This window comes from Sarcophilus harrisii, chromosome 3 (genome assembly GCF_902635505.1).
Source record: "Sarcophilus harrisii chromosome 3, mSarHar1.11, whole genome shotgun sequence".
Lineage (NCBI taxonomy): Eukaryota > Metazoa > Chordata > Mammalia > Dasyuromorphia > Dasyuridae > Sarcophilus > Sarcophilus harrisii.
In genome coordinates this window covers 88,141,817-88,153,923 of record NC_045428.1, presented here as the reverse complement: position 1 = coordinate 88,153,923, position 12,107 = coordinate 88,141,817, and the positions used below count along the sequence as shown (strand labels likewise).

The 12,107-nt window shown below is 35.9% G+C and overlaps 1 protein-coding gene across 2 annotated transcripts in view; it reads right to left on the bottom strand.

The window, feature by feature from the left end:
• The window catches only part of VWA8 (von Willebrand factor A domain containing 8), a 398,466-nt gene that overhangs the window by 121,949 nt on the left and 264,410 nt on the right, over positions 1 to 12,107 (bottom strand). For both annotated transcript variants that reach the window (XM_031958442.1, XM_031958441.1), the window contains exon 35: positions 4,339 to 4,534. In XM_031958442.1, coding sequence (XP_031814302.1) covers positions 4,339 to 4,534 — 196 coding nt within the window. The remainder of the gene's footprint in view (positions 1 to 4,338; positions 4,535 to 12,107) is intronic.

Sequence of the window (12,107 nt, the reverse complement as noted above, 5' to 3'; positions counted from 1 at the left end):
AGAGGAGAAAATGAAGAGATGATGACAGGGGTTTAGCGATGGAGAGAGAAGAGAGAGCTCAGCTCAGGGTGAATGACCTAAATTTGCTCCTTAAAGTAGAAGTCCAGGTCCTCAGTTAAGAGAGTGAGGAAAGGATCTGGGGGAGAGAAGGGTTAGAACTAATATTTGTTAAAAGTGAAATAAACAATAAATTAGGGAGTAATAAAAGAAGTGCCTTACTTCAAAGAAATTTCTACTGAGATTAGAAAATATAAATTGGTAGTTGACCCAGTCAGCTTGATTGCATGACTTTCTTCTAGTCCATTCAGTAGCATGTGATGAAGAGCAGAAGAGAAAGACAACGTGGGAATAATTCAGGATTACAGTGTGGTAAGGTATAAGGATGATGGGACAAAGGTTACAAAGCACTAATTCTTCATTATTGAAATATCCATTTCAAAATTGTTTTACAAAGTCACTACCAGGTGTGGTTCTATGTGCACATGGAATAATAGGTAGCTGTCCACAAAATAAAATCTGAGGGATATTAAAAGACTTTTCTAAAAATTTCTCATCTAGATGCCTAGCACACTGTCTCCTTCTCTTGGTTAAGACTTGAAGTTAGCTATAAAATGTAAATGTGTTAAGTAAGAGAGAAGAATGGATAATATTAAGCCATTATCATCCATACAAAACTTACTATAAATTAGTTCCTTAAATTATTTAGCCAGGCACCTCCCTAAGAAAGGTTACAGAGAAGTAAGAAGGATCTTACAGTTAAGAGAGTCATGTGCTGCCATAGAAAGGGTGCTGAATTTGGAGCTAATAGACCAGGGTTCAAAGTCTGGCCTTGCCAGGATATTTGTGTGTCTATGGGCAAGTTATCTTTCCTATCTGGGGCTCAGCTTCCAATTTCTTTCACAATCCTATGACTCTCATTTGAGGTTGATGAAAGGAAGGAAGGGAAAGAAATATTTAAGCTTGGGATACTCATTGCCCAGTCAAGGAAGACTCAGGAGGGTTAACATGTTAGAAGCATTGGGAAAGCAAGCAAGTAGTGGGCAGGAAGAAATGATTTGAAATAGAGAAGGCATGTGCCCGAAAAAAAAAAAAAATGATACAAACCTGATAAGCAGCAGCCTGGGTCACCACTTTGATTTTTATTCAAGAGCTATATTGGAGAGTATTTATTGCCTGAGACTAGGCCAACCCTGTCAGAACTACAAAGGGTTGCATAATAAATCACTTTTGACACTTTCAGTTGCTATGTTTTAGCTCAAATAGTTTGAATTATTTATAGAAGGGTGTGGTCTGATGGCTAAACTAGACTAGTTGCTGTTGAGGGTGAGAATACTTAGGGTTGTCTAACTACTCATATTCCCCACATTTTGTGCTTGTCAGATCACATTTGAGTTTTTTTTTTTTCTTTATAAGTAGTAATATGAAACTGAATGGCCATCAGGAGTACGTCTACACTACTGCTTAACGTAAAGCCACTGTAGCGGTAATTTTCTTAATGGTCATTTTTATTGGTAACTTTCTTCTATTTCAAAATGCAAATTAGTTTCATGGCATAGAATGGAAGGAAAGAGGCAATTTTGAATATATCCTCTATTTCAAGAAGCAAGAAACATTGAATTTCCAAAATAAAAAAAAAATTCTTACACATTAGGACTGGCTGCCTCAAAGTCCTTTAAAAAGTGTTTTGAAGGTTATTTTTGGTAAGCATTTGACAAATATTAAAGATGAATGATAACTGGTTTGAAAATAAATCAGATGGCATGAATATTTAGGAAATGAGTTATGTGAAAGGAGAAAGCTTTATGATTGACCTTAGACAGAATATAAGGTGGAGCTAAAGAAGAAAAGGATGGTGGCCAGATTTTTCTCCACAAAGCAGCCAAGTTCTTGTCAGTTTATTCTGAATGTTTTAGCACATAACTGATTCTGGGTATTAAAGACAAAGACTTTAGAATATAAAATCTCAGGGCATTTAGCATCTAGGTGGCATTTAAAGAAAGTTATAAGCCAAACATTTCAGTTCATTTACAACAAAAGGCAGTTTGTATGGTGCTGTTGGCCACCAGATGCCACCAGAAAGGTATCTACCAAGAGCAAAATTGTGCTCATTTTGGGAAGGATGTTAAGTTGGAAAGTGTGTAGGTGCAGGGTGATACAACTAGGATGCTGAAGAATCTCAAGGTCATACTATATCTGGGTCAGTTGGAGGGAATGAAGATGATTAGCTTGTAGAAGGAAGCTTTCAAGAGGACATAAGAGCTGTCTATACATGTCCTGCTTATCCCTAGAAGGCAGAGTTGGGAGAAATAGAAGCTGCAAAGCCAATTTAAATTTGACATTAGAAAAACATTCCTGATAGGAAGAGATTTGCCCATGGGAACAGGCTACCTCACAACAGAAGCTTATGGGGAACATCTCCCTCAATACCTTTAAAAGCCCATACTAAACAATCTCTGTTTAGGCATATTGAAAAGGAGGTCATTTTTGAGGTATTGTTAGATTAAATAGTCTCTGAGTTCTCTTTGAAAATCTGTGACTCTCAGGTGGGCCCTTCTTCCAAGAGTATAGTCTACAGCCCATCCATGTCTTCTCTTTGTGATTTTCAGTCCAAGCTTTCTCAAAGATAATTCAAAGGATCCATACAATTTACTGAAAGCCTTTGTCTTGGTCTCTTAACATGCTATGGGGACCAGTATAGCATTATGGATTACTTAATCTATTCTACTTTATTTTCCCATTTTCTTTTTAGCACATACCTTTCCTGCTGATATCCATTTTCCACTTGCATGTCTATAATGTTACAACATATTTAGGCTGACCACACACCTGTCCATTGCCCTTCAATCACCTGCAGCTTAGTTAAAATATTATGTCATTTCCAGGTTAAGAATTGGAAGCATTGATGGGAGAAGGTTAATATTAAAAAGGTGTGTGTATGTGAGAGAGAGAGAGAGAGAGAGAGAGAGAGAGAGAGAGAGAGAATGAGAATATGAGAATATCATGGAGCTCTGAAAAAGAGATTGGGGATTGTTCTAAGGCAGTAGTACTATGTTTAGTTCTGGGCACTACTGGTGCAGGTGAAGAAAATTTCTTCACATGGGCACTAGTGACAAGGTAGCTTGGGTCCTAAAGTTTGTAAGCAGGAGGGTGAGGGGCACCAAAACCATGGCACATGAGAAAATTAAGGAAACTGGTGAATGTTTCGCCTAGAGACTTAGGAGGTCAAAGGACTATGGGTTTTAAGTATAGGAAGGATTTTTATGTGGACATGGAATTAGGACTTATTCTTTTTCGTCCTAGAGGACAGAACTTGGACCAGCTGATAGAAATTTTGAGTAATTAGATTTCTACTCTAAAACTTCCATGTCTTAGAGATGTTCAAAAAGGTTTCCGGGGACTTCCCATTTTTAGAAGTCATCAAGTAACCATTTGTCAAGACATCTTTAAAGAGCTCTATTCTTTAGTTAAGGATTGTTCTAGGTGATCTACAAGGTTCTTAGATAGTACAGCTGGAGAGATCTTTGGGAATCATCTAGCCTTTATCTCTTGGCTTTGATAATTTAAATGGCTGTCCTCCATGCCTGCAATGCAGCCTCTCCTCATCTGTCTCACTGGCTTTCTTCAAGTCCTAAATAAACCCCTACGGCTACAGGAAGTCTTTTTCTAATGGGATAGATCTGAGTGACTTCCCTCCCTTGATTATTTCCAATCCATTGTGCATATAACTTGTTTGACTGTAGTTGTCAGCATATTGCTTCATCAGTTAGATTAGGAGCCCCTGGGGCCAGGAATTGTCTTTGGCCTTTCCTTCAATCTCTCCAATGTTAAGCACAGTGCCTGGGTTATAGTAGGCACTTAATAAATACTCACTGGCTGACTGACCTAACTGAAAGGTAACTATGATTCTATTTAGACAGTTTAAACAACTTATTTTGACAATTCAACTTCACCTGCAATTTATCACAGTATCATTTTTTTTTTAGAAGAGGTAGTATGAAGTAGTGAATAGAGAAGTGACTCCAAAATCAGGAAAGTCTGGGTACAAATCCCACCTCTGACATTTACTGGCTTTGTGATGATGGGTCCTTAATATCTCACTCAGTTCTCTAGACAATTCTGTAAGACCATAAAACATAGAGAAGATGCTAAGTGGATTGGGTACAAGGAATTTCTTCATCTGAGATCTACCTACATCAATGAAATTCCATGGACAGTTCCTATCCTAATCATTTTTAAATAGGGCTCATGGGATTAAATATCACCATCCCTTCCTCCAAAACAAAATAAAACAAAATAACAACCCATTTTTTGTATGTTATGAATTTGGCAGTTTCTTACCTTTTGGAAAAATTTCTTTTAAAGGTACATCTCCAGGGGGCAAGATTCGTACCACTTGATTTGTATCTAATAGTATCACACAATTGCTCTGTTTTGGCCTTCCTGATTTATTTTTTCCTTTATACATATCAGAAGTAAATCCACTCGCTGTGCCCAAAGATGACTGTCTCTTCCAGGAATAAACTTCACTGGGTGACTAAAAAAGAGAAGCAATTAGTGTTATCATAATTTACTTAGCCCTTACTTAAATATTAGTTCTAGACTCTCATTTTCCAAGTATAATGAAAAAAATATGTTTGTATTTATATTTTTTATAATTATGAGCCCCTACACTAGAAAACATAAATATTTCTATGGACAATAGAAAAAGAGGATTGTATCTGAAATTACAAATGTCTATCATATACAAATTGAGTTTTTAGGGGAAAAACAAAATAAATTCATCAAAGTTTCAAAACTGTCCTGCTTGTCCATGTTTTTCTTTGAATAACATTCAAAAAAATGCTTCCATGAAATTCCTCCTCTCCTCTTCTTGTGGGAGCATCGCTATCACTTTATCTTCTCTAAACCTGAACAATTAAAAAAAAATCCTCACTTTTAATAAATGAATATAAACAATAAAATCAAATCCATATACTTCTTGGGCCTGAATTCCTCCAGAATTTGACCTCCTTTGGTGCACAGAGAACTGGCAAGTTTCAGGCCCATCTGATCATTTTGGTTCAGAATGTTGCTGCCTTCTGGGCTCTTTGGACCATCTCAGATCAGATTGCTGTGGCTTATTGCCAGGGATACTCATCAGAGCAGAACCAAATTCTCTAAGTACTCAGTACTCTAGTACATATCACTTCAAGATTCAAGGTCCTTAGAGGTAACTCAGATCAGACTCAGACACTAGTAGGTTTCCAAATCTAATGAGGCTTCCCATGTTGTTACTCAGGGATTCCTTTCCCTTGCTTAAGGATTTCTACAGATTTCAGGCATTCTTGGACTGTGTCTACTGTAAATGCTGGTTGGCTTTAGGCTAGTTTACCTACAATGACACTTGCTTCTCTGGTGGATAGAAAATCTGCTATCTTTTTGTGTCATCATAAGTTGGAAGAAGATACTAATTGTAATTTCTCTTTGATGTGTGTGTGTGTATTAATGCTATTTTTAGATCTTTCTGTAGCACATGTGAGAAAAGGGGTTTTTCCATGATCTTTCACACCACCATCTTAAACACAATCCTCAAATATAGATATTTTTATTTTAAATCCTTCCATAGCAACTGGAAAGATCAAGATGCCTCTACTATAAGCATGATTTTCTGAGAAGAAAAATTAACAGAGAAATGTATAGACTATAGCTCATTTTTGAATATAAAAATGTGAGAAACCATTGTTTAAAGACCTCGAAACTAGTTCAGCTGTATGAGGGAAATTATATGCCAATGAAAGATTTAACAAAGGTTAGCTATGAGCTGCTTGTGAGGAGAGATTTTTTTTTCTCAGCATAGGGCTTAGTACATTGTTAGTGTTTAATAAATACTTGTTAGATGATTGCTCAAATCACATTATGTTCAAGAAAAAGAGGGGAAAATTACGTTTACTTAGCAGGTGAATACTCTAAGTAATAAACACAAAACTTAAAGTAATTGTTCCCAGATCTCTGTGGCCACAAATATCTCCCTGTACTAGGAGGCCCTCAAGTGCTGGAGCTCCTTTTCTAAAAATTTGTCTAGACACAGAAACCATGATCCTGAGTTAACAGTTATCAAGTTCCAGGACCTCATGCTCATCCTGACAATTCATTTCATATAGTGTAGGAAAGCTTAGGACCTGTTTTTAATATATTCCTAATTTATGAAAACTGAGGGGAAGAGTTGTAAATTCTAAAATTTTGGAACCATTACTTTAAATGGAAATGTCTTTAGAGTTACTTATACATATTTGTTAGTAACATGGTAATGATGTAATATAGCATTTGAGGTCCCCTGATTTTGGGAGGGGCTTCTCTTCCAACAATAAATAAGTAGTCCTAAATCTTTGGGCTTTGGAGTCTGACTCAGGAAATTGCCAAGCCCAATCTGTCTGATTCTGAATAGACCATTCCTCAGTCAGATAGCTTCTAGCTTCATGATAGTCCCACAGATGAAACTCCTGAGACAACAGTGAGTAGACTACTCCTCAGTTCATTGTTGACTATCAGATAAATAATCTGTTGGTCAGTGATAACCAAATTCTGGACACCACTCTTCTTGGCTATAGAATTAGCATGTCAATGATAGAAAGATGAATAAAGGGGTCTTTTCTCCCTTAGGAGTTTGGTAATTTCTTTTGGATTCAGCCCGCTTGTAATGGCATTACAATTACAATAAACTTTGCCCCTTGACTAGGAAATGGGTTCAAGCCTCCCCAGATTTTGAGACAACTCATGGCATTGGTCTGTAACCTCAAACTTTTAGGGTCCCCTTTCCAACCTCAACAGTAAGAAAACACAAACTTGGTAAATGTGTAATATTCAGAAGAATTCCATCCTAACAAATAGTATCCCATTCTATAAAAAAAGAGAATTTTAGTGTGATAACCTACACATCTGATAACAAGGTAAAGTGAATTATGTTGAATTACTATAAAACAAATATATTCAGGAATATTTAGGTAACTGAGATATATGGCATTTCTATGTAGCATCTAGACTTAAATTTCTATATAATGTTAACTATCATTGATAATATATTTTCAAAATAACCTGTTGGTGTGGATGTGCAACAAGATTTTTTTTGAAATTATTTTAAAAAACAAAAGTAACCAGTGTCCTTTGTTAATGTAATTACTTAATAAATTGAAAACATTCAGCTATTCAGGTATTTTCAGCAACAACTTTTAATTTAAATTTAACACTTTTTCCCCAGCATAAAGCAATTTACTGGGCTTGAGAGGTCATTTTTGGAAGCTCTGAAAGCAATGAGGAATATGTTAATTTTATAACTTCCCAAACTTCTTACATATGAAGCTTCTTTATAACCCCAAACCAAAAGAAGTAATATTTTTTACTAAAAATAATTCTGTATATATAAATCCATAGACTGATTCTATAAAGTCAATCAAACAATTTTGAAAATATATAAACTTTCATTAAGAATATCTAATGTTAGGGCAGCTAGGTGGCACAGTGATTAGAGCACCAGCCCTTTAATCAGGAGGACCTGAATTCAAATTAACTTATAAATTCACTTAACCCCAATTGCCTCAGCAAAAAAACCAAACATATATATATATATATATATATATATATATATATATATATACACACACACATATATATATATATATATATATATATATATATAATAAAAATATCTTATGTTCAACTAAAATACAGCAGAGTTAAAATAAAGGATATAATTACATTTACCCTCTCAGAAACATTATTTTACAACAATTTTTTTGTATAACTGCTATTTTTCCTGACCTCTCAGTTTTTATTTGTTTTTAATAACGTTCTTATTTTTCTAAACATATGCAAAGATAGTTTTCAACATTCACCCTCGTTAAACCTTGTATTCAATTTTTTTTTCCTCCCTTACTACCTACCCTCTTCCCTAGACAGTAAGTAATCCAATATAGATTAAACATGTGCAAGTCTTCTAAACATATTTTCACATTTATCATGCTGCACAAGAAAAATCTGGTCAAAAGGGGAAAAAAAGAAGAAAAAACCAACCAAGCAAACAACAACAATGGCAAAAAAGGTGAAAATACCATGTTGTGATCCACATTCAGTCCCCATAGTCCTCCCTCTGGACGTAGATATGACTCTCTCCATCACAAGTCTATTGGAATTGACCTGAATCATCTCATTGTTGAAAAGAATCAAGTCCATCACAGCTGATAATCACATAATCTTGTTACTGTATATAATGTTCTCTTGATTCTATTCACTTCACTTAGCATCAGTTCATGTAAGTCTCTCCAGGCCTATCTGAAATCATACTGCTGTTCTTATAGAACAATAATATTCCTTAACATTCATATACCATAACTTATTCAGCTATTCCCTAACTAATGGGCATCCACTCAGTTTCCAGTTCCTTGACATTACAAAAAGGGCTGGTACAAACATTTTTGCACATGTGGGTCCCTTTCCCTCCTCTAAGATCTCTTTGGGATATAGACCCATTCGAGACACTGCTGAATCAAGGGGTATGCACAGTTTGATAGCTTTTTGGGAATAGTTCCAAATTGTTCTCCAGAATGGTTGGATCAGTTCACAACTCCACCAACATAGTATCCCAATTTTTCCACATCCCCTCCAACATTTATCATTATCTTTTCTGGTCATCTTAAGCAATCTGAGAGGAGACAACTGCTAATTTATTAATAAATGTAATGTATATTAGACCCTACATAAACACATTTTTAAAATAAACAGTATATAGCATCATAGCATTACATCATGTCACATTTTAATGAGATTTAGAGATGCTACAATAATTTTGATATCCATTTAAGCTCATTCAAAGGGATTCTATTCATATTCACCAGTTTTTGCCTTAAGTTTATTTTACTTTTCCTTTTCACAGAAGTTAAAAGTGATTTTGTACCATATGACAAAAAATTTCCAAAAGCACATTATGATTTAAAACCAATAAACTTGAATAATTTTTAAAAAAATAAGCTCATCAATTTCCCAATAATCTATATTATGTGAAAGTGTTATCTAAATTTATCACTACCTCTACACAGAGTAAAGAAGTTAATATTATGCATTATTACTTCATTAAAAAAAGTTTTGAAAGGTTTGAAAATAAAGGAAAACAAAGACAGTCTAGTTGTCAGTTACATGTAGTAAGATTAGTTTTATATGTTCACATGATATTTTCCAAAATTTCTAAAAGAAACATTCTAAGGCAGTAGTGCTTAACTTTTTTATGTCATGGACTTCTTTGGACTCGTTTTAAGAATAATTTTTTTTAAGAATTATAACTGAAAAAAGGGTTAAAGTTAAGTTAGAAGTTATTACTGAAAATGATATAATTTTTCCATTCAAGTTCATGGATCCCTTGAAATTTATTCATGGATTCATGGATCACAGGTTGAGAACCCTTACTCTAGGGCATCTTAAGACATATTTATATATTAACTCCTTTAGCAAAAAGTTGTTTCTCTATATCCATCTTTAAAAAGACAAAAGTAGCCTCCCGACTGATATCAATAGGCTTTGCAAAAAACCAAAAAACCCCAAACCCCCCAAACATGTAATTATTCCTTTAATATAGTCAAAGCCACAGTAGAGACTGTATTACAAGAAAATGTTCCAGTCTCTGTTATGTGATACCATAGCAGCTGTCTTTTATTTGATAATTCATGCAACTGAGGAAAGCATGTGACAAAACCTCAAAACCAATATTATTATTTAGGTTTTGCATTTCAAATTATTAGATTAGGTTATACAATGAAGTAAACTGACTCATTTAGACAATTGCATTAACATTTCAAGCCATTTCAGATAACCACATTATGAACAAGACTCACATCTTTGTCTGTAAATGATATTTTCTCATTTTATCTAAATGGCATGAAGGAAATTTGAACAGAAAATGAACTATTTAGTCAAAGAATATGAAGATACATCTAAGGTCAGAGAATAATAGTAATATAATTATAAAATAATTATTTCTTATAGCCCAATAGTAGCATTGCAATCATATACCAGAATTTGTTCAGCCATTTCCCAACTGATGAGCGCTCCCTCAATTTCCAATTCTTTGCCACCACAAAAAGAGCTGCTATAATTTTTTTTTTTTGTACATGGAGGTCTTTTTCCTTTTTCTTTGATACCTTTGGTATACAGATCAAATAGTAGTATTGTTGGTTCAAAGAGTATGCAGTTTCATAGTCCTTTGGGCATATTTCCAGCTTATTCTCCTGAATGGATGGACTGCTTCACTACTCCATCAGCCTTAAACTCAAATCACTCTGGATCTCTTTCACTGACCAACAAATGGTCCAGGCCATACCAACTTGGTCTTTGTTTTGGCCAGAAATCCTGAGGGTGTTCCTCTGCCAGATTGATTCCTTTTTAGTTTTTAAAATAAATTTAATTTATTTATGTATTTTTGAATAAGTAAAAAAGGCCATTTTTTTTTTTACTCATTTCTTTCTTCCCTAGCCTTAAACAATGAATAAATAGGTGATTGCTTCAGTGAAACTGATACCTGTTAAAAGTCTTAGCTTTAAAAAGGCCAAGGGATTTAACTGTATCCAGGTTCATCTTCAGTTATCCTGACTTATATCCGGCCACTGATCTCAGATGGTTCCAGAGGAGAAAGTGAAGCTGGTGATCTTGCATAGCCCTCTATCACTCAAATCCAAATTTCTTGCATGTCATGGCATCACCTCCCTGATTTTATGGTAGTTTTTAAAAATTAAGAAGAAACAATATCAATTCTCTTTTCATAATTTTCTTGCATCATTGCCATATCCTTTCTCACTTTTTCCTCTACAATTCTTATCTCTTTCTTTAACACTTACAGGAATTCTTGCTGGTTTTGTGTTCAATTAGCATTTTTCTTTGAGATTTTGCTTGTAGCTGTCTCCATACTGTTCTCTTAAGTTTGTCATATTCTTTCCTGCTATTGTTGTAGCTTTTTATGATCAGGTTCTTTTGCTGTTATTGTTGCTTGCTCATTTCCCCCTTCTATTTCTTCACTTTGAACTTATGTTAAAGTTGGGTTCTGCTCATCTCAAAGTGGGGAAGTACTGTGTCAAGCTTCAGGATTTTTTTGTGTTGCTGTTTTCAGAGCTAGTTCATGGAGCTGTGTGTGTGTGGATGTGTGTGTCTGTGTGTGTGTGTGTGTTCCGCAGGTTTTCCCAGCTTCCAATGTAGGTGTTTTCTTGGGAAGGGTGACCATGGCTTTCTTGGCCTGCACTCTAGTCTTTACTAGGAAAATGCCTTGCTCCCTTGTGACTGATCATAAGCACTCCTTCCCACCCTGGACTCAGTGCCAGCTTCACCCGGCACTAGCCTCTTTCTGGTCAGCCAGTCCAAACCTCTTAGTGTCTGGGATGCTGCTGTTACTGCTAAGGACAGCTCCAAGTCCCACTGTGGGTGCTCGAGCCACACTCGGGGCCTGAGCCCACCTGGGTGTTAGGGAGCTCCCCGCAGACATCTGAACTTGTCTGAAGCTGGAAAGATGTCTCCCTCTGATCTTTTATTGGCCTCAAATTATATTTGAGGCATCACTTCAATGTTGTTTGGACGGAACTGTTGGGGGAGTCCAGCCTGTAGTCTGCTATCTTCTCCAGAGAAGCTTTTAGACCACTTAACACACATGTGGCAGCTACAGGGAGCAATGGAAAAAGGCCTGGGCTTGGACTCAGGGGGACTCCTCCTACCATAGTGATCTGACACTGGGCAAGTCATTAGAATGTTTGCCTCAGTTTTCTCTTCTGTAAAACAAGCTGAAGAAGGAGATGGCCCACCACTCTGGAATCTTTTGTGAGAAAACTCCAAAAGGGTCGCAAAAAGTTGGATGTTGCTGAAACAACTGAACAACCCCAAAGAAGACACACACTCACTATCCCCCCCCCCAACTTCCCCTCTCTCTATCTGTAGGGAGCCTGAATGTTTGCATTTCCTATATAGACTCCTGTAGAATGAGAGATCTGTGTATTTCTCCTTTGTTCCCCATTTGTTTTCTAGCCAGAGGGGAAAATATGGCTACTCTAAGTCAGTGAAATTGTGTCTAGGCCTTGGCAGTGGGTCACTGGCTATGGCGATTT